Source organism: Nyctibius grandis, chromosome 7 (assembly GCF_013368605.1).
Source record: "Nyctibius grandis isolate bNycGra1 chromosome 7, bNycGra1.pri, whole genome shotgun sequence".
Taxonomy (NCBI): Eukaryota; Metazoa; Chordata; class Aves; order Nyctibiiformes; family Nyctibiidae; genus Nyctibius; species Nyctibius grandis.
Window position 1 is genome coordinate 21,183,614 of NC_090664.1, and position 27,911 is coordinate 21,211,524.

Sequence of the window (27,911 nt, forward strand, 5' to 3'; positions counted from 1 at the left end):
AGACTGCAGTAGCTCCAGCTGGCAACAGGGTGATGCGTTCTGAACAAAAACTGAATCAGTACTGCCTACAGTAATTGTCTTCCTGTTAGATGCATCTAGATCCAAGCCTGCCTTGGACAACCTCAGAAAACATGTTGGTCTACGTGCATGTGCATGGAACTATTTTGCTTATTTTTCAAATCTCATTGGTTGTCTTAATTTCCTTTTTATATTATTTTAATGTCCAATGCATAGTTGGTCATGTTGTGTTTGTCAGTTCTAGTAACTATGCAGTGTTTGGGTTGTTGAAAAAACAACCACCACCCTAAAGAAAACACAAAACCAAACACGCAAGCAGATTTTCTTTATTTTCAAAATTAATTAACAGTACTGAGTTACTGAAGTAATCATTGCATTTGAGTTCTCTTGTCCCTAACAGGATAGTTCTCTTTCAAACAACATTCTGAAATCTTTGATTTCATGGAAGAGGACTACTTTTATAGTGCATTTTTTTTAATTGTTGCCTTTTGACGTATGAAATTGAGAAATGTATGATCTGGTGGTGCTGTTGTGTGTAGAAAATAACAATTACGATGGCTGCTTAATACAAAAATTAGTCTAAATGTATTTTTAACTGGTAGAGGTCGTAAGGTTGTCTTTCCCTGCTTTGGTATAATATCACATACAAAATAGTAAATGTAATACCTTATTATTGGTCCTGGGTTTTTTTAATTATGTACTTGTCATCACAGCAGAAATTTCTGCTGAACAAGTGCAGTGATAATTTCTCTGAAAGGTAATAGAACAAAGTCTTACTGGAAGCATAATTTATGTTGGTGGATACAGATGCGAATATATATTATGCAGATATCCAGTTTAAAGGGAATCCATTTAGTTTTGATACTGCTGCACTTGAGGATGGATAGGTTTACTGCTAATTCCAATGATGCAGGATCCCAGATTAATTCTACAGATGCTCCAGCTTCCATTAGTTTTAATAATTAATGAGAAAAAATGAATTGGCGACCCATTTTAGAGTATCTTTAGCTGTATCTTCATTTATTTTTATTTGTAAAGCTTTGGATAAATAGCATGATAGTATTCACGTGCAACAATCTGAGCCAGAATGGTTTTTAAAAATAAATGCCGTCTGGAATAGAATCAGACATTATTGACTGAATTGGTTATCTGTAATGAGAACTTTTGGTTTTGTTTTTATTTTCCTTTTCTTTAAAAAGCAACTCCTAAAGATTTTTGAGAGGACTATTCTGGAAGTCTTTCAGCGTGGTCCCTTGTTCTTAATATTTGAAGGGAGGGATGAGAAGCAGCACATTATTAAAATCTGTATTGTAAAAGTGAACATGTAGAATTGTGTAAATTGCTTAATGTCTTGAATAGTGGTAGAACATTTAGAAGAACCAAGCCTAATTTTGAAAAATAGATCTGACTGAAAGTTCTTGACACTTAAGAAAATCTTGTCTAATTATGCTGATGCAGAGGGGGTATTGTTAATTATATTAATGTAAATCTTTTCTGTGATAGAGGGAAAAGGAGCAGTTCCGCAAACTGTTTATTGGTGGCTTAAGCTTTGAAACAACAGAGGAAAGCTTGAGGAGTTACTATGAGCAATGGGGAAAGCTTACAGACTGTGTGGTAAGTTTGCCATACCAATGCGCAACAATGGCATAGAATGTTTAGAAATTGTAGAAGTGGGGAGTTTGTTTTCTGGATAGCTTAATGAAAAGATGGAATATTAAATTTTCTTAAGTGTACAGTTGGTTGGTTTATACGTAATTCAGTCCATTGAAGCTGTGCACAGACTTTGCATTGCACACTCTGTTGATACAGTTAGGGAGCATACAGAATCTGTTTCCTGTAAAATCTCCCAGATTATCTCTAATCACTGACTTCAACAGTTTAAAATTGACTTGGGTGTCACTGGCTGAAGTGCATTAGGGAGTGCTTACACAGAGCACTATTACATCTGTGTGATTGGTAACCTTTGGAAGAAAGCTGATATCGTGGTAAGCAGCCTCAATAAAGCTGGAAAAGGATGTCTTTCTGTGTGCTGTTTTCATAGAATCTTTTAGGTTGGAAAAGACCCTTAAGATCATCAAGTCCAACTGTAAACCTAACACTGCCAAAGTCCACCGCTAAACCACATCCCTAAGCGCCACATCTATACATCTTTTAAATGCCTTCAGGGATGGTGACTCTTGCAGAAGTTCCTCCACTGAATTTGTTTTGAGAGCAGTAAACACATACTTCATAACACAAATAACAAAAAGTCTGTGGTCTTCAGAAGGCTTAGAAGAAATTCTGTTTGATTTTTTGAGAAAACAAACATAAGCGTTTATCACTGATACAGCAGCATTTCTGCGTTACGGGTAGAGTCTTGGAGGATAACAATAGTTTGAATTTCTGTGATGCCCAGCAGTGCCGTTACGCACTTAATCGGCATAGCCTGCTACGTTATTACAATTGTGTTTTGAAATCATGTCAAGGAAAATGAAATGAAGTTCACATGTTTTCTGCAAATGTTGTTAGTATTAAGCTTAACATGAGACAGGTGGAAGTGGTTTAAACATGTTTATTGTTTTTAGGTAATGAGGGATCCTGCAAGCAAAAGATCAAGGGGGTTTGGTTTTGTAACATTCTCCTCCATGGCTGAAGTTGATGCAGCCATGGCTGCAAGACCTCACACAATTGATGGGAGGGTGGTTGAGCCTAAGAGAGCTGTGGCTAGAGAGGTAAGTATGGCTTTGAAAGCAGATACTTTTCGTGCTTTGGAAAAGGAATCTCTGTTTTGATCGGATAGTTAAGCTTTGTTCTTGTTTGAAATTTCCTGGGTTTAAATTCTCTAGTTAAAAGGCTGTAGTTGAGGCACTATTTCCCATGCTTACTGTCTTATGACACTGTTAGCTAAATGTCTATCATTACAGTGAACTATTAAGTTATTCTGGTTGTAGAATCATGTCTGCAAGGGATGCAACTGGGGTTTGAAAGTATTGTTAGAGAAAATATGTCAAGTACATGTAATTATGCAAATTCCAAACTAACTCTTCTCTGGAATGGTTACTTTACTAAACCTCAAATGAATAAACTCCTATCAATCTCTCCTGACTCTATTCTAAGATGATCTTGGATATTTCTGAAAGGTGTATAACTGAAGTGACTAAAAATGGAGAATGTAGTTGAGAAACTCTTCTTCATTCCAGTGGTGGTGTACAAAATCATCTTAGGACTACTCTGGTTTTAGCCCCAGGCATATTTTGTTTTAAACTTCAGGGTACAAATTAGGTGTGTGCACAGGAATTCAGTGTACCTGTAAACTTTTCAGCCAGGTTACTGTGGCGTGGAGGTACTTGAGGAGTAAGTGCAGATTCTAGGTGACTTTGCCACATTGTGGGAGCTCTAGGAAGATTTACCAGTTTAAGGTTGGACCCAGATATTTAATGCATTGTGACTGCTGGACTGGAATTGACTAAGCTGTCCCAGAGGTCAAGGGAAGTGGAAATTGTAACCACTGGTACCCCTGTGAGCTATCCCATTTTTCTTTCCATTCCCTGTGGAATGCAGGGTTGGTTAGCGTTTGGAAAAAGGTAATTAAAGCAGGATACATGCATACTGTTTATACACACAAAGCTATTGCTAAGCTTTAGGAATAAGTCATTCTTACCTAGTGCGGCAGCTTGGATATCATGCTCAAAGTGAAAAAATCACAGAATCACAGAATGTTAGGGATTGGAAGGGACCTCGAAAGATCATCTAGTCCAATCCCCCTGCCGGAGCAGGATTGCCTAGACCATATCACACAGGAGCGCGTCCAGGCGGGTTTTGAATGTCTCCAGAGAAGGAGACTCCACAACCTCTCTGGGCAGCCTGTTCCAGTGTTCGGTCACCCTCGCCGTAAAGAAGTTTTTCCTCATATTTAAGTGGAACCTCCTGTGTTCCAGCTTGCACCCATTGCCCCTTGTCCTGTCAAGGGATGTCACTGAGAAGAGCCTGGCTCCATCCTCATGACACTTGCCCTTTACATATTTATAAACATTAATGAGGTCACCCCTCAGTCTCCTCTAAGCTAAAGAGACCCAGCTCCCTCAGCCTCTCCTCATAAGGGAGATGTTCCACTCCCTTAATAACCCATGACTGTGAGGAGTTGTCTTCATATTTTGAATAGAGGTTTAAATGCATAGCTGTGGATTAGCTGAAGTTGAAGGACCTTTGCTGTTGATATGAGTGGAATATGGGTTTCACTGCTGTTGGGGAAATGGGCAAAGGAAGCTCACAAATCTTTGTTTCAATAAAAATCATGCTCTAGTTTAAGTTATTAAGTACTTGCAGTTCTTCCAAACAGCTGATCTTACATTTTCTCTAAATATGTTTAAAGGCTTTTTATTTGCTTTTATGCATTTTGTAGAACTTTTATCTGTATCTTTTTAAGTGCTTTTAAGGCTTTGATGTAAAATAGGGAAGAAAAACCTCCAAATTACCCCATGTTACTTCCCTCCCAGAAGGTCCCCAAGCAAGGTTGCAGGGACATGCATCATAAGGGGGCTACCTCAGTGCCTGAAAAATCTTAGTTCGGTATTCTATTCCTGAAATCCTGGCAAAATAGTGATTTGTGAAATTGTTTTTCTTTGTGGTAATTTGAAGGATTCTTTTAACAGGAATCTGGAAAGCCTGGTGCTCATGTTACTGTGAAAAAACTATTTGTTGGTGGTATTAAAGAGGACACTGAAGAGCACCACCTTCGTGACTACTTTGAGGAATATGGAAAAATCGACACTATTGAAATCATCACTGACAGACAGTCTGGTAAAAAGAGAGGGTTTGGATTTGTAACATTTGATGACCATGACCCTGTGGATAAAATTGTATGTAAGTAAGCTTCATTTCACTCTTTCATTTGATAGTATTAGTCCTTGCAGTCATGGTAATTGTGTAAAGCTGAACTTGAACTGAAGAGATAATGGGATTAGTTATGTGCATGAATGTGTGCTACGTTGTAATTTTGGTGAATTGTGTGGGAACGTGTATTTTAAATGAGTACTGGCTTCTTTGTGTAAAAGGTGTATTTTTTACATGATATGGAGTATGTATGGATTAATTTGGAAATTACTTCATTTTTGGAAGCCTGATATTCTTATTTGTTGCCAGGTCAGTAATTAAATGCTGATGGTATCTTATTTGATGTGGTTACAGTGCAGAAGTATCACACCATCAATGGCCATAATGCAGAAGTAAGGAAAGCTCTCTCTAGACAGGAAATGCAGGAAGTTCAAAATTCTAGGAGTGGGAGAGGAGGTACGTACAAGTAACGATTAATGATTTGTGGTTGATTTTTGTATTCACTTTCCATGATCTCACCATTTATAAATGTTAAACTGTTACAGGGAACTTTGGGTTTGGTGATGCACGTGGAGGTGGTGGCAACTTTGGTCCAGGACCTGGCAGCAATTTCAGAGGGGGAGCCGGTAAGACAGGCATGTTTGTAGCATTTTTTTTTTTTTTCCCCCCCCCTTACTTATACTGTCTTTCTGGTTCTGGGTGACTTCACGGCTACTGCTGTTTAATTTAAATACAGCTGTAGCAGTTAGAGAATTTTTGGGGAAAATAACTTGAAAACCTCTTCTGTAGTACCCAAATTGATTATGTGGATATTCAGTAGAATGAAGTTGTTTTGTTTTGTTTTGTTTTTTTTTAAAGGATTTTATTAAAAGCCGGAATTAACCTAAAGTTAATCATTTTGTTAAGGGATTCAGAGATTTCTCCTCTGTAATTCTATGCAGCACTTGCCTGACCTTTACAGTGGAAGGGCTGTGTCCAAAATTAAAACTGGATACTCTACAAATGCAAGTAAAGATGTAAAGCAATGACTAGATGTGTTATTTCATATATGTTTTTCTAAATTCAAGTGTACATTGCTTAATCAATAATCTGAGATTTGGTCCTTAAAGTCATGGGGTTTGAGAATTCAGTTAGTTTGCTACAGCTGAATTGAAATACTTGGGTTTTTCCCCTCCAACAGATGGATATGGAAGTGGCCGTGGATTTGGTGATGGGTATAATGGATATGGTGGAGGACCTGGAGGTTAGTTTATTTTTTGTGGTGGTGCTCGTTGTTGCTCTCTCATTCAGAAAGATTATTACATTCACTTACCGTTTGTATAAAATTTATTTTAATTGCCAAAGCCATTTTGTTGACTTCAAGAAGCATGCATGGCTATTGGCTCATTTTAAACCTTTATATGGTAAATTGTATGGTTATTTCTTGGACAACAATGCCCTTTTCTTTTCTTTACAATAGCGTTTCTTAAATTTCCTGAAAAATCAAGATTTTAATTAAGCCTTTTAATTGAGGCTTTTAGGCAGTCTGGTGGGTTTTGGTCACAATTCAGTTAGGGTGGGAGTTGGTATGTGCCTTTAAAAATAGCATTCATAGAAATTTCTTTACAAAACTCCTACGCTTTTCTTAACCTGTAGACTTCTAAACAGAAAAATATCCTCTGATTCTGTAGAATTTGATTGCCTTCTACACTGAAAAGTTTATTTTAAAGGATTATCTTGTCATAGGTGGCAACTTTGGTGGCAGTCCTGGTTATGGAGGAGGAAGAGGAGGATATGGTGGAGGAGGACCTGGATATGGCAACCAGGGTGGGGGCTATGGAGGTGGTTATGACAACTATGGAGGAGGTAGCGTACTGGCTTGAAATGACCAAGCATTCGAGTTGTAAATTAGTGCAAGTCATTTGAAATTTGGGGGGGGGGGGGGGGTGTAAATGTTGTCTAAGGAAGCTCTTGTTTTCCAGATAATATGAAATAGTATGAAAAAGTTCGTTGCATACACTACTGGAATATCTGTGTGATTTTGTACTTTATTTAAAATTCTTATATGACTTTTTGAGTGCCGTATGCGTTTTAGCTGATCTAGGTATTTCTCCACTTCTGTATTGATAATACAGGCAATTATGGAAGTGGAAACTATAATGATTTTGGAAACTACAACCAACAACCTTCAAATTATGGTCCAATGAAGAGTGGAAATTTTGGTGGCAGCAGGAACATGGGGGGACCATATGGTGGAGGTATTGTATATGTCCTGACCTGTCTTGGAACCAGGGTGGGTGGGCTCTAATCTTTTGGGGGCGTGGAAGGGAAGATGGGACGTAAAAGAGGGTAAACTAAGATTAGATATAAGGAAGAAGTTCTTTGCTGTGAGGGTGGTGAGGCACTGGAACAGGTTGCCCAGAGAAGTTGTGGATGCCCTGTCCCTACAAGAAGTGTTAAAGGTCAGGTTGGATAGGGCTTTACTATTTTTTTTTTTAGAAAAAATAAATGGCAATATACTAACTTTTTCCAGAATATTATGAAATGTTTTGCAGCTTCCAGTCTGTAAAGGTTTTAGCCGAGTTTCATGTTCTTTGCTATCAGCTCACACTATTTGTAGAGAGCCTAGTTAATGTCCACTAAACTTGCTGGGATTTCTCCCTGCCCCCCCTTGTAGTGTCACTTTCTTCTGGCACTTTCTGCTTTTTGTTGTCTAAATGTTACTTAATATGGTGTGTAAAGCATGTGCAACGGAAACTGAAACACAAAGCCCTTTCTTGTAAGGTTTAGCATGCAAATAAAGTCAGCCCTCACAGGCTGCAGACGGTGCAGTGCATCAGATCATGTGTGACGCTGCTGAATCTTTTAAAATTTCAGCATGTAGTTCTTGTGGCAGTTCTTGGAGGTTATTTAGGAAGACAGCAAAATGTTAAAATCTTTGTTGTATATGCCATCTCTGGAATTAAAGCAGATGTTAATCTTCATACAGAATCAAAAGCATTCCTAGATCTAAAAAGTGTACTGATGTAACTGTTTTCTTCTTTTTCTGCAATTGCAGGAAACTATGGTCCAGGGGGCAGTGGGGGAAGTGGTGGATATGGAGGGAGGAGCCGTTATTGAGTTTCTGCAAGCATGCCATGGGTAAGTATGTTTCTAAGTCTTAAAATTGCAGTGATTCTTGAGAGTAGCTGCAGGAGTTAAAAGCTTTTTAGGATCATATTATCTTTCCTTTAAAAAATGGTTAGATGAATAATTTCATAACCTATTTTTTTACTCTTTACTTCTGTTGAAACAGGCTTCACTGTATAAATAGGAGAGGATGAGAGCCCAGAGGTAACAGAACAGCTTCAGGTTATCGAAATAACAATGTTAAGGAAACACTTATCTCAGTCATGCATAAATATGCAGTGATATGGCAGAAGACACCAGAGCAGATGCAGAGAGCCATTTTGTGAATGGATTTGGATTATTTAATAACATTACCTTACTGTGGAGGAAGGATTGTAAAAATGCCTTTGAGACAGTTTCTTAGCTTTTTAATTGTTGTTTCTTTCTAGTGGTCTTTGTAAGTGTAGAAGCATTCCTTTGATAATGTTAAATTTGTAAGTTTCAGGTGACATGTGAAACCTTTTTTAAGATTTTTCTCAAAAGTTTTGAAAAGCTATTAGCCAGGATCATGGTGTAATAAGACATAACGTTTTCCTTTTAAAAATTTAAGTGCGTGTGTAGAGTTAAGAAGCTGTTGTACATTTATGATTTAATAAAATAATTCTAAAGGAAATATTGTGTAATTTTAGATTTTTTTTTTAATATTGTAAAATAAGGCAAGGAGTGGGTAGTATAAGGTCCCACAAATAATATAAGCTATTGTTGTACATGTAAAATTAAATGCTGGTCAGAAAAAAGTATGTTGTCTGTAAATGATCAGGTTTAAAATCTCTAGATAACTTAAGGGATATCTCTGCAAGGAGAAACACCTTTTTAGATCTTTTAGATGCTGCTGCTTCCATGGCAAGGAAAGGAAATACCCCCAGCGAGGTACTCTTCCAGGGACACAGGTCTAGTACAAGAGAACTCTTGAAAACGTCACTAAGTTCAGCCAGTCTTAAAAAGCTGCGCTGTATTCTGCAAAGCTTTAACTACAGTAGTGTATAAGGATGCCAACGAAGGCTGAGGGTGTAGAGCAAAATAGTTCTAAGCTTCAGTTAAACTTCTTTAGGTAAGATCTTATTTACTTTTCCTTTCTTAATGTTCCAAAAACAAGACACTAATATTGCTTGACAGTATTCTTTCAGTATAGTGATTATTGTTATGTAGTTTAACATAGCAATGAATTGAGTTAACAATTACCAATTGAAATGAAATTTGTGAATCCTGTTTTCTTGTATTATTACATTTTTTACAAACAAATTTCTGTTAATTTCAGCTACTTAACATATTTTTTTCCTACTGGAATCTAGCTATGATATGAACCCTGGACAAGCATAGACTGCTGCTACTGTACACTGCTACAGTTGAACAAATGAGACCTGCAAGTGTCCATTAGTAAAGCTTTGCAAGGGTTCCATCCTTGGTGTTGGTAGTTAAAATGGTAGGTCACAAGTTAATTAAATCATACAACTTTATTTTTGCATCCTGCAACATTTTACTTTTTCTTGGGAGTCTGTGCATTACGGTGGTTGCAAGGTAATGCAATGAAGGTAGTTCTGTGCTGTTGAAAATGGAACTATGTTGTTATGTGTCTTGTGTACTGTAATCTGTTTTACATAACACTTTTCATCCTGAAGGTTCCCAAGTAACTGTAGACTGTTACATGTAAGGACAAAAATTGCACCACAGAATACATCTGCCTCTGTGAAGGAATGTGTCGTCCGTTCTTCTAACAACTGCATAAGCAGTTCTTTAGGGAGGGGAAGTGAAAACTTCAAATGAAACTGCAGGTGGTATTTCTTCAGTGTATAATGTAATTATGTAAATTGGAATTTGGCTAGAATGTTGAGGTTTCCAACATTTTTTATAGTTCTTGCAGCTAAATAAACCTTAGTGCCAAATTCAGTCAGCCTTACTCTCACTGCATCGAATGTTTGCACTTCAAATTAATGAAAATTCATCAAGTAATGAGTTACTCAGAGTAAGGGTGGCATACTCTACTAGATTTGGTTTTCAAATAAAAATCAACAAAACCTAACAAAAAAGCAACCAAAAATGCCCCAATTTCAAAGTTCTGTTGCCTTTTAAAGCTATCGAAGAAGGTGGACTCAGCTAACGAAAGTCCTGTTCCTTTTTGTGTTAGACACACCAGTGAACTGCTTATACTTTTTTTTTTTAAATGGCTGAAGTTCCCCTATTGGTAATTTGGTTTAGACATATGTGATAAACATCTTCAGATACACTTTTTTTTTCTTTGGCAGGAAGGTGCCATGCTGCAGGTAACTAATGAAGAAGTGGTCAACCACAGAAACGCTTCAAGAAATAAGAAATTCTGTATCATCACAAAATAGTTGTTTTTGCTGCCTTCATTAAAAATCTAGAGGTTAAATGAATACTGATAAAACATCACAATTAGTACAGCTCCCTGTAATGCTGGGTTTTTTAAATTACAGTAATAATGTCTTGTAAACCTTTCAAATAAAATTCAGATTCGTTAGGAGAAACAAATCACTAATGTTAAAATAGCAAACATTCTGTGAGTAGAAAGTTTAACTACATATTTTTATAACTTTCGTAGCTTTAAAATAAAGTATTTTTTTATACCAAAGTAGTTCTAGTGTAATGCTTAATAAAACCTAGTGTGTGTCTAACGTTAAATAATGTTTATGTGCAGCTTTTAGACCTTTTCATGATTTGAAACATTCCATTTTGAGGTGGATTTAAAACAAAGTCAATTTGGCAAGTGTGTTCACAGAAGTTGTATCTCTGACCATAGGCATCTGTTCTCTGTTGGGAGAAACAGTGCTACAAATCAAAAATGCTGATCTTTTTGCTGTTGGACACAATTGCTTTCAAATAGCTTTTTGGCTGTGTTTTATGTTACTTTATAAAAATATCTCCTTTCCTGTTAATGAAACTAACCACTTAAGACAGTTTGTCAAAAGGTGATAGGACAATAGTTTTATCCTCTTCACTTGTAAAGAGCTTTTAGCATCAAGAGAGAAAGACTGAATGGAATGTAGAGTTCCTGCTGTACCAAACTGTGTTACTGATAGCTGCATCTTCGGGGGAGGGGGGGAAGCCAACAACAACAACAAAAAAACCCCACAAAAACAAACAAACAAAAACAAAACAAACAAAACACCCACAAAACAAAACAAACTGCCAAGTGTGAGCTTGGGAAAGCTTCAGTATTTGAGGGAAGGTATCTTCAGTCTGTACTGTTTTAACCCATTACCTATATACATGGTTTATTCTAAACTAGAAATTTATGTGCTTAGCTTTGGCAGAATCATAATGTGTTTAACCTTCTTTATATAATTTAAAAATATTAGTTAAGGATTCACATATGATTTTTTTCCTGTTTCTTAAGTTGAACTTTGAAATACTTGCATTGGTAACTGGCGGGCTGCAACGGAAGTGGGAAATGAAGATACATGAAATCCGCTTTACTTTCTTCTTTCCAACAGAATGAGTTGACCAGCTGATAAGGAATTTGCCTTCTTTCCTGGAATTAGATTTAGTTAATGGAAATTTTTTCTTTACAGTTGCCAAGTCCACATTCATTTGACACAAAAAAAAAACCCACCCACATTTCAAAGGAGAGTAATTATTCTCTTTTTCTCTTTGAGATATTTACACTCTTTCAGTAGTTCTGCAATAAGCTTTAAAGTTTACTTGAATTAAGTACGTTATATTTTCCATGATGAGGATGTTTTAATTTTGATCTGGTGATGGGGGAAAGGAGTGTATAGGGTGTAGCAGTATGTAAAAACTAAGTTACTGGATATTTAAAGTCTTGAAATCTTGGAATATTTGAGTAAGTTTTCTGTTCAACTTTCGTGCCTTTTCTTTCCTGGTATGTTCTTAAGAAGTAAAGCAACTGAAAATCACAATGTGTGCTGATGAATTCAGTGAGAGAAGTCACCATTTTGAGTCAACCTAATACGGAAAGCTAGCAGCTTTGAATAAAAACAACAGTGTGTGGTCAATTACTGGTCCTCACTTTGTAGACAATGTATACTTTCCCTCTGTTAATTTCCAAGAAGTTGGGTTTATGTCACTACAGACTTTCTGTTCCCAAAGTAAGGGTAACATTATGGGTTACTATGTTTCAGTGTATGAAGAACTGAGCATCAGGTTGTCAGTATTAGGCTCAGCTTGCCCCCAGCAAACACTTCCTGCAGCAAACTGAAGGAAGAATGTGAAAGACAACATATAACTTGTTGGTAATCGGTATGGGAGCACAAAACCAAAAAACTACAGCGTGTGACTTGCATTTATAAAGTGGTGTTGAAGAGAGGTCAATATGGGGGTTCTGGCCGCTCAGACTTTGTGTTCTCTGTGTTCTTTCCAATGAAAGTTGAATTTTATTCATTCTATTACTTGTGCTTCATGTGCAGTAAAGTCTTTAGGAAAATGTGAGAAGTTGCACTTAACACTGTAAAATTTGCAGGAATTGAACTTTGCCATGTGTGGGGAAGAAGATTACATTCATGTAGTTTTATGATGAACGTATGTATTATCTTGGGGATGAAATCATACTACTTCTGGGGAAGAAAAAACAAACCCCAAAAAACGTAGGCCTGAATTTTGAAGGAGCTGTCAGCTGAGTTTGTTTTGGCATCTTGACTGCATTTGTGAAAGAGGATGGTTTGCTGAGAACATACTGGAACAGTACACTTCCTATAGCTTCAGTGTTTCAGTTTGTTTACAAAGCAGAGTACATGATGCAAGTGGAATCCTGTAGTAGTGCTGTTAACTTTTTTTTTTTCTTCCTAAGGGAGATGCCAGGTTCTCTTCTCATTTATACAGCAGTACTGGTAGGAATGCATAGGAGTGTAACATGGAAGGGTGTTCCTGGGTGATGTTGATCCATTTTGCCAGAAGTCATACTGTCCCTTTTAACAGTTGTGTTCTTGCTTTGCAGCCAGTGTTGATACGCATGGCAGCAGGAGTTATTGTAGTTAATGTAAGCAAGAACTGGTTTATTTATCAACAGTAAAAGTAAACAGTGTTTAACTTTAAATGGCCGTGTGACTTCCCTGAGAGATTGCTGTGAATGTACTATGTCAACAGTGTTTGGGGACCATGTAGTACAAACTACCTTCTGTGACCTCCCATGGTGCTTCATTGTATGAACAAGGTGACTGTGAGAAAGTCCTAGAAAATTGGTGTTCCCCTTAAGTTCTCACCAACACGTGATTTTTTCCCCCCGTTCCTTCGCTTCCTCTTCCTTGGTCTGTTTTCTAGGCGTTCTTATATGAAAATCGATGGCTGATCCATTTGTTGGAGTTGTAGTAGGTGTGTAGCAGGTATCAAGTTGCAGTGATTTTACAAGGTACACTATGGTAATAAGACTTCATGTGGTTACACGTGTCATCTCTATTTGGTTTATTTAATAAAATAGTTTTTCACTAGAACCTAGTGCTGAGTGTCCTGTTACCTTATTTATAGGCTTCAACCTACTCTGTCCACAAGATTCTCATTAGAACCACACTTCTCACTGCCATAAGATACAAATGTATTTGTGTATTTTGGGACAAATTCTGAGCTCTTAAAACTGACTGGTCTTGATGAAGTTGCTTTGCCCTTTGTTTCCTCTTTGAAGTTCGTTACACTGGTTTACCCTATCTAAAACTAGATTTTAAGCTCCTGAGCAGGAACAGTCTTAGTTTGTAAAATTTAGCTTCTGTAAAAAAAGTCTACTGAATAAAACCAAAACATGATGCTAAAGCTGCACTTCAGTGCAGGACTGTTAGTGGTCCTTCAGGCGGCGTGGGTGTTAGCAGCAGCATGCCATGTGTCTTCTGTGCGGGCTTATTTGCAGCATGCCTGTACATGAGTGTTCAGCCTTACATTTCATAAACGATGCTGAGTGCTGCATTCCAATGAAGTATTACACTTGTGTTTGTTTGCAATGGATGCTTGTCTAGAAAAGATACGGATCTGAGAGCAGCTCATGGCTGATGCTGGTCCACAGTGCCTCTGCGTGTTGCTGTGAGCAGTGGTGGGGAAGGTAATGTGTATGCTCTCTGATTTACCCACCACCTCGTGTTTTTCTTTATACTTGCTCAATCTGACCTTTTCTAACCTCTTGTAGATAACCTTAATTTTCATTATTAATGTAACAAAACCACAGTTTACCACTAATGTTTTGGACTACTTAATAGCTTTGCCATGGGAACTACTTTAATGAGAACTCCCACATTGCTATTTGCATTTTTTTTGTTGCTGTATCAACAGCTAAATGCATGTTCCTCAGCTTTGCAATTTTCTAGCAGTGTAGCAAGTCTTAAAACTGTTTTCATTGTCCCTACTTCAGAGAGATGCTTTTCTCCATGTTCGTATTCAGTAAGGCAGAATGCAGCCCTAAGCTTTTTCACTAAACATCTGGCTCCAGAGTAAGTTTAATATCACATCATGTCTTTTTACACAGCATAGTTCCTGGTTTGTATGTTTAGGATTTCGGTTTCTTGAAAGTTATGATCTGTCCATAAGAAAGCCAGGGTAGGCTTCAGTTGGGATTTCCCACTTTGACAACCGTTTTAGTTACAAGATTCCTTTAGTGCCGTTTTCCTGAATAGCTCGTTGACTCCTGTGCAGTGTCTCCTTTTTGTGTATGGGTTCAAAATACAGTCTGAGGCCATTGTATGAAGCACGTGAAATATAGCTTCAGGAACCCTTTACCTTGGGAGGAAAGCTTGCTGTAAAACCTGCTCTTTCCTTAGCTGTCTAGCCTAACTTTCACAAATTAAGGATGTGAAAATGTAAGGCATAGCCTAAGTGATGTTTGGGGCTTTTTTTGGGAGTGGGGTGTTTTGTGTTTTGTTGGTTTTTTTTTTTTGATTTAAATCTAGGCTAGTCACAAAAAGGGAAGACACTTTAAAAAGTATTAGCAGTTTTTAGGTGAAAATGGCAGTCTTCTAAAATTGAAGAAAACAGGACGTTCTGAATTCGGCCTAGAGTTTTGTCTTTTCTGTGGGTAGGTAGCTGAAGGTTGAGAAAATGCTCGATGTCTGTGTCATAAGCACTGTTATAACTCACAGTCCACCCCAAATTAATAATTCGCCTGAGAGGTTTTGTAGGGGTATAGTTGCTAGTTGAGTTCTCAGAAATTGAGATTCATACATAAACTTCTTAAAGAAATACAGTTGAGCAACAAGGAGAGTGGAATTAGCTGAGGGCGGTTCACGATACTTCCCAGTCTGCAAGTTTACAGGTTGTGGAGTGGGGCTGGGGCTAATGTCTTCATATGGATCATTTGGAGTTCACTGCTTTTACTAGGGTTGGTCTCTGAAAGAGTTCCAACATGCTTATTTTCAGCATGTGCCAAAATTTAACCAAGTAACTGCTACCCAGTTGGGTGTATGCTATAGTTCATTAGGAGCGGGCTTTACAAGAGTCCGCAGAACTTGCTCTTTACTGAAGGAGTGGGCATGAGAAGGTTTAACTGTTCTGGTTATTTTTTTCTCCATTCTAATATCTATTGGAATTTGTGCGCATGGGCCATAAAGGAGACTTAAAGACCTGGTCCTGCAAAGGCTACATGCGTAGACTTTAAAATACTTCTTATGTCATTTAATTAAAACATGACAATCATGCTGACTCAAACTTTTTTTTTTTTTTTTCCTGGAACTAGAAATAAAGTTCACAATTCCTTACCTGAGACATGTTTTGGTTGAAGTTCATGAACTAGTGATTAAATAAATTCCTTGTGAATACCAGTTTGGATAGATATGCTTCACACTGATGCTTAACTGACAGCAAGAAATTTTGGGGCCTCACCAATGAAAGCTTCTGCTATGAATGTACTCTAGCAATTTGAGGCTGTGATGAAACTGATAAGAGAACAGATGCACACACACACATATATATATTGTTTAATATAAAATGCAGAACAAATCGTTTGAACTGGCTGGTTTCATTATTGATAATTCAGTGCATTTTGCACTCTGAGGCAGTGCTTCCTTTTTAGAAAAATACCACTTGATGCTACCAGTTACTGTAAACACAAGTGCAAACAAACAACATGATTTACATGCTAGTGGCATAGTTTATTTCTTCAAAAGGTACTGTTCAGCATTTAAACTTGTATTGCATGTGTGTGTAGTTTTCACGTGTTTGATGCAAGTGCTTTTTTTGACATACCTGATGTAAAGTTGCTACACGGGCTTCATACTGTGACCAGCGAGCTCTTTTTTAATACCAGTTTTATGGGGTTTGTACGTAAAAAAGTATTTGTTGCTATCTAGTTGTTAATATTAGTAATGATTTCAGTACCTTACAAACTAGTTGGCCTCTTAACATTCCTTCCTTATCATTACATGCCTTTTAGGCCATCTTTTTTGCAGACCCTTTTCAGGTTACTAAACAGAAAGGGATAAGCCATTGTGAATAAGCATGTGAGTGAATAAATGATGTCTTTTTCATAGCACCCATAAAAGCTCTTGTCTTCATTCAAAGCCACTATCACAGTGTAACCTCATTATCACAAGTACAGATAAATAGTAATTTGGTACATTTTAATTTACTTTAAAGATTTAGGGAAAATCTAAAAAAAAAAAAAAATTAAATCACATTGAAGATACTTATAAAATACCAGTTTTAAAAAGCTAAAAAAAACTTTAGTACTTCTCCTTGAGGAAGGTATCCAAATGGGGAGAAATGGGAAGGTACACAAGTAAATACATCACAGACCAGGGAACAGAAGAGGAACTCATTCACCCATCACTCATTTCCATGGAAGAAACTGGAGAATGATTTGGTTGCAGAGGATGAAGGTAAGACAGTATTGAATCAGATACTGATTACTTTTCAGAGTCTATTTGTATATTGACCAGATGAGTTGTGAAATTAATTGGTACATTATGTTTGCTTGGAGCTATGATGGTGAAGGGAGTGAGAAAAATGCAATAGTCTCCTGAGCTCCTCTCCTCAAAGGAAAACTAGGAAAAACAGAACACTTCTGAACAAATGCAAAGCATTATGTATCTCTCAGGAATACATAAATCCACAGTGAATTTAAGGTGAAGATGAACTTGACCTACAATTTTTCTTTCGGTGCTAAATGAGAGTAATAAAATAAGGCCACTCTGTATATGAAGAATCAAGTACTCAAGACTAAACCCCATTTTTCTTCCATCTTCCACGTAACTTTGATCTAAAGCTTGCTTTTTGCCCCCACTGATGTTTCACCTGCCCCATCACCAGAAACTAAATTTCTAGTTTCACATAGGCCTATACAACTATGCTTATACTGATGGCCTAGCTCCTTTAATTCTAATTAAAACTAAACAGATTTCCTCATTCAGAAGCCTCAGCTGGTAGACTTTCTAACAGATCACAGTCGTCTGGGTTTGTCAGACCTTTGAACATGCAGTCTTCCTCCTCAAAGGTGGTCTTTTCTGTTTGTACTACTGTAATCAATGACCTCCAGTCTTCATGCAAATACTCTTTCAGGAAAAAAAAAATCCTAAGTGATCTATAGCCACCTTATTTTTGTTTCTGCTCTTTATCATTATCTGGTTTCTGTTCTGATTTGACCGAGTGTTTGGGTATTATGATAACACTGCTATCGCTACTGCAATGAATGACATACTCGCATGGGTTAACAGGTCTACCCTGGTCATCCTTCAGTGTACTGAAAATATCGCCGTACAAGTTGTTTAACTTTTGCTTCATCCAGCTGATTGATCTGCTACACTGAGAGTGCTCCTTTTTAAGGCTCTCCTTTTGTGTTTGGAGATTACACACATCTTCTTCCAAGTTAAGAATTGCATTCAGTTTGCATTTACGACAATTTTTAGCAGCAACCTTGTTTTTTCCTCTTCGTCTGATGTCACGTACAAGTGATACCTGAGTATCTGTCAGATGGTTCTTTGCCAGCATGGTGGTGAGAGTGTCGACAGGCATGCTCACAATTTCATCTACTGAAAATGGTATTCTCAGAGCTTTTGCACGGCGTTCATCGCTGCTAAGGTTTGTATCAGTAGAATTATGGCACCTATCCTTTACTTCATTTGGTTTCTCCATACACATCTGCTGATGATGCTTCAGAGTGGATGCTGCTTGACTTGGCAGCTGATAGTATGTGTGGTTGTGAAGAAACTGCTGAAGGGTGGCTTCTTTAGAACATTCTGAATCACCTGGATATTCCACATGGCCATATTTACTGTGTTCTTGGCTATGGCCACCAACAGCTCCTAAGCCATGCAAAGAAAGAGATTTAACATCACTGCTCTACCCAATAGCACCTTCACTGCAGACTGAGTAAGAGGCAGTGCTGTGACTTGAATTCAAAGACAGTCCCAAATCTGAGCCAGGTTCTTCAAAGAGCTGAGAAAGCTCTGTAGGATCAAAGCCTTCATCCAAAGCCAAAGACATTAGTTTAATTTCATCAGAATTATCATCGTGGGCCATTAGGTTTCTAACGTCAGCAGCTGAAAACAGCCCTGTCAAATTTGACACATGAAGTAGCGATTCTGGATTTGTGATATTAGAGCTTGACAGAGGAAAAGACTCTTGCCTTTGTACATGTCTTGTTTCAGAATTTGATTGCATTGGGTAGTCTGTTCTTAGTAGTGTGGCATCATGAGGACTGAAACAGTGGCAAAGTGCCTGGGTGAAACTTCCATTGAGGTGTGAGGATGATGAGTCTTGGCCTCTAGTAGGAGCAACTTGTCTGTCTTCCAGTAAAGTCGCCTAAAAGATGATGGGGGGAAAATGGGATCTTTTATAAAATGAATGCCTCTACATCCATCCCCTACACAGTATTGGTCAATTTATTTTTTAATATTCTGCTATTTTAATCTATTAAAGTCAACATTTTATAGGTTAAACTCTTCTAGCTATCGCGAATACTGTTTCCAATTTGTACGCAGCATAACCTGCGTTGGCATATGGCAAGAGGAAGTGGGAAGGGTGCAGAAGAAAAGTGACTGAAGGGATGGGAGGAGGAAGACTCACAAAAGAGAGTGTGGGACTGATGGGTGTTAAGGGGTAGAAATGGGACTGTTGCTAAGCACACAACAAAATACAACCTATGTGCTCCTCTGATCTAGTCTTAAGAAAAGGTCCTCTATGTTGGGCGGTCCTGCCCCTTCTCTAGTAGTGGTTTTGATGATCACCTAGTTCCAGGGTGAGCTGGTTCAAGGTGCTAAACTGTTAAAAAATTAACCTTGGAAAGAAGATAAATAGCTCACTGGCAGGACTTAACCAGTGAGAACAGTGGTGTAAGAAAAGAGGGGACGAGGACAGGAACGTTAAGGTCATGCTGGCACATTCTCACTGCTTTTCTTTCACAGTTTTTAAAGCTGTGGGGGCTGTGAGCTGCCACGTTTGGCTTTGCTGCTTCTTAACCGAGGTCTACTGTGTTCAGATTTCAACTCAAAACTCCTTTGCTATTCAGTTTGTAGGAAACATTCCTCCCCCAAATCACACCTTCTATGGATGTCTTTTGACTTTAAATTACTACTCAGTTTTTCCTTACAAAAATAAAGCTGCTGTATGATCCCTCAGCCCTGAAGTCTGGATGATAAATGAGTGCTGCAGTAGCATTAAGACCCACCGTTTGTGGGCCTGGGTTATAGTTGCTGGGTCCTAGAAGTACAAAGCCACTGTGCAAGATTATGTCAGGGCACTTGCTGACAGATAGAGTAGTCATAAAATACACAGGTACAAAAAACTTCAGAATGTAAATACATCAAGTAGGAAGCGTATGATATGATTCCTCCATAGATGAGCATACCTACTGTGGTGCAGGAAAGGACTTTTCTGATTGCAGTTCATTGAACAAACAATGTAAAAAACACGTTCCACAGGGAAGGAATGGCGTGCCATAAAGACAAGAACATCTTAAGTTCTCTACTATGCTTACTGGGAGCTCAGATAAAGTCTTGCCTATTTCTGCTGCAGAGTTGCCTTGTCCTAGACCAACTGCAGTCTGACAGATAGAGCTAGTATTTTCAATTAAGCCCTTGAAAAGAAATATTCTTAGCAAGTTAACTATTAAAAAAAATCCCCCACACTGTAAAGACTTGGTACCTGATAAAAACAAGCAATCCATTTTCAACAGACAGAATATCATGAGATGGCAGCGCATTAACAGTCTTAAATAAAATATGCAACCCTGTGTTTTTATAGCTACATCAAGGCTACAGCCAAATTCCTTTCAAATTATGAATAAATCAGATAAAACTAAACTGGTGAACTTCCAAACCTTGTTAGTGTGGAATCCATTACCAAAGCTGAACAGAAGAGGAGGCTAATTTATGGGCTGGGAGGCACTATCCAACCTAGAGATTCCCAAAACTAGGTGTTCCAGAGATAAACATGAAGTTATATGGAAAACACTAATGACCCTGTAAGGCTCCTACAATGGTAAGCGTATGTAAGATGCCCTTGGAGTACTTCAAAAAAAGGAATGTAGGGAGTATCTTCATGGTTAATGATTGCAGCTATGAGCTGTAGGAGAGGAGGGAGACTTCAATTAAGATAACAACCGTTTTTTGTGAAGATGGGCACACAGAAAATAAACAATAGTATCAGAAGCCCAGAAGATAAAAAAGGAAAACAAAATCATTTTGCCACTAATGCTGACTGACCTGATTTGCAGCAAAGATGGGTCTGTTCTTCTTGAGGGTAGTATCCTTGTCAGCACTTGACCCAATATTTATGGCAACTCTAATCTTTGGCTGCAAATGCTCAATAGCTGCTAGTTCTTAATAATTCAGAGTGTTGCTATAGAGAAACACTCCAAGAGCTGCTGAATAAATATGAATTAGCATTAGGTTTCAGAAAGGGAATTATTAGTTGAACTAATTAAGTTATCCAGTGGCTCCATTGAACTTTGAACATCAGGTGGCAGAGAAGACAGGACTTTGCAGTTTTCAAATCACAGACAAATTACAGGCGAAAATTTTTCAAGTAGAGCCAATGACAGCTGCCATAAAAGGTGGATTCTAGCATCTTTAACGTCTTCAGGTAAGTTTTACTGCATTGATTTGCTGATATATTAACTGTTTTTTTTTTAATTAGACAAAACAGAGTAAGTCATTATCCAATAATCACTGACTGTATCCTGACATATTAGCAATACATGTGTTTTCCCATTTACCTCTAGCACGCTTTCCATCTGCGATGACAGAAGCTGTAAATAGCTCTCTAAGGATAGAAGGGAATCTACATGCTTGCGGTTGCTCTGTAACAGAAGAAACAGAAATGCTTTGTAAAGCACAGTTATTTTACATAAAAGGAGGTAAAAATCAAAGTTCAAGAGGCAACAGAGCACAGCTCTGTGGAACACTGCTGCCAACCCTGCCATCAAGTCTTCATCCTGATGGGAGATGTCACGTTGCTAGAACAAGCAGAATAACTCCATGGCAAGAGCATCCTACTCTGCCCCACAACAGAACTGTGCTTTCCTCATTTCTGAGGCTGCACCTACCCACCATTGTGGAAAAATCAAGTATTTTTTCAAAGCCGAGCTGCCAGGGCAGTGGTGAACAGAGGGGCTGGCAAGAAAACCAGATCGGTTGGCAAGAAAACCAAGAACATCGGTTCTTGGCTCTCATAAGCTCTCAAAAAGAATGAATGCTCTTTTCATTGTAGCTCTCAGAGAGAACAAAATCCAAAGTGCACCTGTTTTGGTTTAACTTCATTAAGATTATTTCTCTGCCTTCAAGATACAATACACATGTAAAGATTTGAACTATCCAGTGTCCCAAATGTAAGTCTACATCTGAGCATCAAGCTTTACGTAAATGGCAAAAGCAGTATAATTTAGCATCCACGTCTCAAGTGTTTGTAGGCCAAAAAAAATCCTTGCCCACAAACACAACACCTTCACAATGGAGAAAATAAAACCACATTGAAAAAAGAGTTAGTTGCAAGTGATTTCTGTAAACTTGAGAACATTTCAACTACATAAACTATACTTGGGGGGTGTGTGTGCATTTTTCGAGAAGGTGTACAAGGGCATCATTCACAAAGCATCATCTGAAGTCACTGTTCCTTTCCTGCCCTTGCAAAGGACACTCTAGATGAAAGGAGGAAATAGAACGTTACTTTCAAAACCATTCACTCCATTTCTTCAACTACTCTTTATCTCAGTGATAAGACCTATGTCCTCCCTCACTTCCTCTTCACACTTTTCCCTTCTTCCATTTTTTTCATCATTTACTTGATTTATGGCTCCCTCCTCCTCTTGCAGTTCCAGCTGATCATCTTGGTGTGGACAGCAGTCATCCAAAGCTTCCTGACCTGCTTTCAGGTCAACATCCTGAAGACACAAATAAAACAGTTCTATTAAGCAACAAGCTGTCAAAATTAATCTTTAAAATGCACATTTTTCTTTTTTTTTTTTTTTTTTTACAGCTATAGCATTTCAAATAAAATATACACTGAACAGTTCATTCATGTGGATGAACTGACTCTGTGTAGATTTTGGGGGCTGAACGAGGCCAACATCAGTTCAGGAGTGCAGACACCGCCTCCTCTTTCTGTGCCCAGGCACTGAACCCATCTGCAGTAGAAATGGACATTCATAAACACTGGAAACAAATTCTTCTAAAACAGACACATGATGATGTGATTTCATGGAAAGGTTGGGCTATCAGTGTCTTGTGGATGTCGTGTCACAACATCATATCCAAGCCAGATACATACTCAGTGTTGGAATCTTAAAATAGGCAATTGCACATGGCCAGTTAGCAAAATCCCTTGCTTTTTCTTTCAGGAAAACAATCACATTAACAGGTATTTTAATAGCAGCTGTTTCCCCATCACTTCCATGTACTCATTACCGAGTTCCCATTTATCCAAACTACAGGGGTTTTTTTAATCTCCAGCAATGAAATTGTTCTGATTGAGTGGTCTCAGAAGCATTTTTCAAGTTATCTTTTATCTATAGTGCTATCAGCAGACTTTTAATATTTTTATTATAGGGCTGGGGTGTTGCTAAGGTGTCAGGTTCCGAATCAAGCTCATCGCCTACTGCAGAGAAACCAGAGCTTCAACAGTTGCCCAGCCCTTGGCCCTTGACAGCAACCCCAAGTAAATCCAATGCAGTCAGTCCCACGCGGGACCCTGCCTTTGAATAAATCCAGTGCAGTCAGTCCCACATGGGACCCGCCTTTGCCAATGCAGTCAGTCCCACATGGGACCTGCCTCTGAATCACGCGGTATGCTTTACCTGCCTGCAGGTAAAGCACCCCCAAAAATCCTGACCGAAAATAAAATAGATACAAGATCCTTGAGTTCGGACAAAGCACAACCGAGGCACGGTATCAATAAACTTAACCTTTGGCTTTATTGCTTCCAACGATAGGACAACTTCTTAAGATAAAGTGAACAAGAGAGAGAGAGAGGGAGAGGGGTAAATAAAAGCAAGAGGGAGAAAGAGATCAGTCAAGAGGGAAAGAAAGAACAGTCACCACCCTGGATCCCGCAGCATCCCATGGGTCCTCCATCGATTCTCAGCAGTGGGTGGTGGGTGTGCACATGGTGCGACAAAATGGCTCCTTTTTATAGAGAATTTTTGCACAGTCATGCTGACGTGGAGCCACCAGTCACAGTTCGCACCACTCACAGTCCCGAGGGCGTGACACGTGCGGTTCCTGCGCCGTAGGATTGGCCCATTGACAGGCTGTCACCTGGTATCCTAGATGGGTCTCTCAAGACCCATTAATTCAGGGCGGGGACACCACACGTCATTCACCCTTAGCCGGTAGCTAATTCCTCGCCTTGGAAAATGGCGTCCAGGTCAGGCAGTCCTTCATCCCAGAAAACGGCGTCCAAGCACATGGGGTAGGATGGTTTCTGAGACAATGCCGGAGGGGAAGGCAAGGCATATCGAGGAGCAGATCCCCACATAAGGTAAGAAGGAATCACTGCTAAGGACTTTGCGTATTTATATTTAAAAAACTTTGATATTTCAGCTTTTATAGGGCAAGTCTGAGTTATTAAAATAAGAAACTCGGTGGAATGGCAGCCAGAAAACCAAGTGGCCCCACTGCATTATATATCCTCAGCAAAATGCTAAGGCAGGAGCAGAAAAGACAAGCTCTCTCAACTTCAGCAAACGTAATGAGTTAGTGTTCTGTTCTAAAAATCACAATGAATTTACTTCACAGGTTTTATATAAAAGTATAAACTACATAAAAACTGCAGTTGTAATAGTCATCAAAATGTAAGAGATTTTTTTAAATTCATATAAAACACATTAAAAATTAAATGTAAGAAGGTTTAAAAATAGGACTTGAGTAAAATTAAATATAATTTGAAAATAAAATAATATTAATTTCATTTTTATTAATTCTATTAATATTTATTTTAATATTAAAATTAATTTTATTTTAAACTTATTTTATTTGATAGCTTTCCATTTTTCTGTACTTTCTTCTCAAGGATTGGAAGGGAACTTTAATTTTACAGTCATTTCTAACAACCAATAGTTATAAAGGGCACTCGTCTGTCACTCTGGTGGAAGAGGTACTTTCCTTCAATGATGCCTAACACAATTTCTAGCTATTAAAAATTATATTCCAGTATAGTATGTCTTCTTTGTCAGCTGAAGTTGGAAATGACCAGATGACTTATTATTGCCAAATATGAGAAAACAGATTTACTTTTCTAAACACACACACAAAAATACCATTTTCCTCTATGTAGTAAATCAGCAGGAGAGCGAATTTAGTGTACGGCACACTGAGTACATGGTAACTAGCTACCTGCAAACACTTACATGACTTCAATGGAGCTACTCACAGGCATGAAGATAGTCCCATAATTACATGTTTGCAAGATCAGGGCTAGTCTTTAATTTTACAAACAACAAACTTGTCTGATTAATATGATCTATTATCATCCTAATTAATAAAATTCATCATCATCATAAGCAGATAAGAAGTCAAGGACAATCACTATTGAAGACCTTAAGCAGCTGAGTGGCCTGGGAAGCTGCTGCTGCTAAGGCCTCTAGAGTATTCAGCTCCTGAATAACACTGCAAATTCATTACCCTACTGTCTGATGAAGAGGCAAATGCAGGAAACAGTTAGAAATGTCGTATCTATAATGTGATACCTCAAAGAACACCTGTAAGCACAGGTTTTGAATACAGAAAGTATATGGGTGACAACTCTATGGTTACTATTAAAATGACCAGGGGTACAAACCTATTCTACTGCCAGGGAAAAGAAAAGCTTATGGTAACTTTGTGAAGAGCCCACGGTGTGCCCTGCAGATCATCTGAAACCCTCAGTTCAACTTGCTTATGGTGGAAATCTGTCTGCAGATGATGCCAGCCTGCTGAAGTCTGTGACGGAGATGGTTCTTCCCAGAACCATCATGAGGACAACTGAATTTCCAGTGTACCTGATGGGACAGCTCCTTTCTGAAGAGAAATGAAATGCTCCTGAAGCTCATAGAAACTTGTGAAGACTGTCTTGGCTTCAGTTTCCCCTGGAAGCCAAAACCAACTGAATTCTTAGGTCTTTTCCTGTCAATGTATAGAGCTGTTAACCACTAAGGAGATGGGGAATACTTCCAACCATGAATTTTAGGATTTATCTGGAGTCTACATTGATTTTTATGTATCTTTTAAGAGAAAATAATGGCTTTGACTATTTTCTCTGCTAAGCCATAGACAGTGTCTTGGTACCCTTAGTTTCCAAGCTGAGAGACACCAATTGCACTACAGGATCACATGCCATTTTGTCCTAACCACCCTTTGGCTTAAGAACAGCATGGAGGTCAGAGCTTCCCTCTGATCTTCACACAAAGCTCCTGCTGATGTGAACAAAGGTGCCAGCAGGGATGGGAGGAATTCAGGGTCTCACATTTGCAATCATGACCATTCACTGTAGTTTACCAAAGGAACTTTATCGTCTCTGCTGAATGAGCTTAATAATGCTGCACTGTGTGGCTTTGAAAATTAGTCTTACTACCACCATATCTTCCTCCAGCAGATGATATTCAAATACACTCATGCCTGCTCACACTGATTATTACTGCAATATGTTATCCATCCTTTAAAAAACCCTGTTTTCAGCACTACCAGGGCAGTTTCTGAAGGTGCATGGCCCTGTGATGAGCTTTTCACAACAGTGCTAGTACAGATACAGTGCACGTAAGACTGTTCACAGCACCAGTTTCTACATACGGGATCATTTCAGCGAAACACTCTATATGGAAATCATGTAACACAACCAGAACATTTTACCCTTAATTTCCCAGTTTTGGCTTTCAACAAAAAAACCCTGGATTATGCTGTGAAAGATTTACTCTCTGACTGTGCTTCCCTCCAGCTTGTTAGTCTTTCCCAGTGATGGACAGCTGGAAAATACTGCTCCACAACTGAACTCTTCTTTCCATGCCTGTGCATCACTTGGGATTGATTGCTGGGCTGCTGCTATGGGGAGAATAGGAGGGGTGCCTCCCCCAGAAACAGCCATATAATGTTTTTTAATAAGGCATTTCTTTAAAGATAGCTTAATTTTGCACTCTGAGTATACATCTAATGACAAAAGGGATTAGGTGTAAATACTACATAGTACTGCACCACCACACTTAAGTGTTTCTGTCCTGTTCCATATTTTGCATTAATGGTAGCAGAAGAAACTGTGATTGAGTTATAGTAATACCACTATGAGCCCAAAAGCTAGGTCAGGACCACATGTGGGCGGTCTCTGTACAGAGAAAAAGAGTGTCTCGTGCTGATTGTAGGAGACTTGCTGTTACCACTAAACCCATTTATCGCAGCAGCCTTTCCACTTCTACCACTGGAGGGTGTGGAAGTTCACACCTCCCACAGCAGGCTGTTTGTAAATTGTAAACTGCAAACTGCAACCCTACCTGACAGCAACCTTCGAATTGCATTTGGAAGGATTTCTGTGCAAGCACAAGGCAGGAGATTTACACTAAAAAAAAAAAATCAAGAAAAAAAATCCAAGTATCTCAAATTCTAATCTTGCTTCTGCCATTTACTAGTTTCAGTTGGGCTAGAGGACACAGTCTGAGACTAAGTCTTATTTACTATATTATCCATCAGCCTTGTACTCTGAAGGGCTGGGCTCTAACTGTGCATCTGCGCTTTCCCTAAGGTACAACTTACTGCAGGTTAACTATCAGCTTCAGTTTGTCAGTCTTTGGAATATGAAAAATAGTAATTTATGTCAAACCTGCTACTTAAGGTGGTCCAAGAATCAATGCAGAGGTGAGAGAAAGTATGATTTTGCAGATGGCCTGGCATACGTTTATTTGGAAGGACGCTGTCTGCTCCTGCAGGTTTTCTTACTACATTCAAAACAAAGCCTTCAGTTTCCAATTAACAACATTGGAGCGTTGACCTCAGCATAAATCGGGTGCACTTACATCAAACCATCTCTCCACATATCTCTTCCCCTTGCTTCCCGCACCCATATATTATTTGTTGCCCATAAAACAACACGTAGGGAGCAGAACCTGTAAAGGTATCAAAATACGAATAGGTCTACCACAATGCATTGGGTGGGTGAACAAGACCCCTCTCTAGGAGCAGCAGAAAGCATAAGCAAGCTGTTTTCAGCCATTGTTCAGTGTGCAGTTGGCAAACAGAGCTAAAACTACACAGCTCAGGGTTACAAGTGCACAGAAATACCTGAACTATCTCTGGAGCCAGAGCAGAACAGAGTGGACAGGGTGGTTTGCCAGGGTGTACAGACAGCACCAAGAGGCAGAGGATATCTGGCCCTGCAAAGCTCTGTTTCACTGCAGTCAGACTCTGGGTTATCTCTACAAATATCCCAGCGCCAGAGCGAAGGTATATGACCACCATTATTTGCAAAATGACATTTTTTCATGCTGATTACTCATGTCTCCTGTTCACTTGCTGTCTTCTAATTCCTCTACATTACATTTTCTTTATTTTAGTTGTCACGCTTTAAATTGTTCCATTGCTCTCACTAACCTTCGA

General features: G+C 38.7%; 2 protein-coding genes across 5 annotated transcripts in view; one reads left to right on the top strand and one right to left on the bottom strand.

Moving 5' to 3' along the window:
• HNRNPA2B1 (heterogeneous nuclear ribonucleoprotein A2/B1) overlaps window positions 1-13,382 on the top strand; it is a 17,177-nt gene extending 3,795 nt beyond the window's left edge. For 2 of the 4 annotated variants that reach the window (XM_068404591.1, XM_068404593.1), the window contains exons 2-11: window positions 1,522-1,632; window positions 2,583-2,729; window positions 4,650-4,860; window positions 5,185-5,286; window positions 5,376-5,465; window positions 6,011-6,073; window positions 6,556-6,675; window positions 6,945-7,067; window positions 7,868-7,950; window positions 8,105-8,590. In XM_068404591.1, coding sequence (XP_068260692.1) covers window positions 1,522-1,632; window positions 2,583-2,729; window positions 4,650-4,860; window positions 5,185-5,286; window positions 5,376-5,465; window positions 6,011-6,073; window positions 6,556-6,675; window positions 6,945-7,067; window positions 7,868-7,929 — 1,029 coding nt within the window. In that variant the 3' untranslated portion in view covers window positions 7,930-7,950; window positions 8,105-8,590. Of the gene's footprint in view, window positions 1-1,521; window positions 1,633-2,582; window positions 2,730-4,649; window positions 4,861-5,184; window positions 5,287-5,375; window positions 5,466-6,010; window positions 6,074-6,555; window positions 6,676-6,944; window positions 7,068-7,867; window positions 7,951-8,104; window positions 8,591-9,269; window positions 9,401-10,220 lie in introns of those variants that run through there. The other 2 variants (XR_011048518.1, XM_068404592.1) reach the window with 2 other exon arrangements.
• A 2,500-nt stretch (window positions 13,383-15,882) lies between these two features.
• On the bottom strand, window positions 15,883-27,773 carry NFE2L3 (NFE2 like bZIP transcription factor 3). The gene is given in 4 exon segments (XM_068405178.1): window positions 15,883-18,663; window positions 21,077-21,160; window positions 22,142-22,240; window positions 27,597-27,773. Coding segments are annotated over 4 exon segments (1,569 nt in total). The 3' UTR covers window positions 15,883-17,454.
• Between the last annotated feature and the right edge of the window lie 138 nt (window positions 27,774-27,911).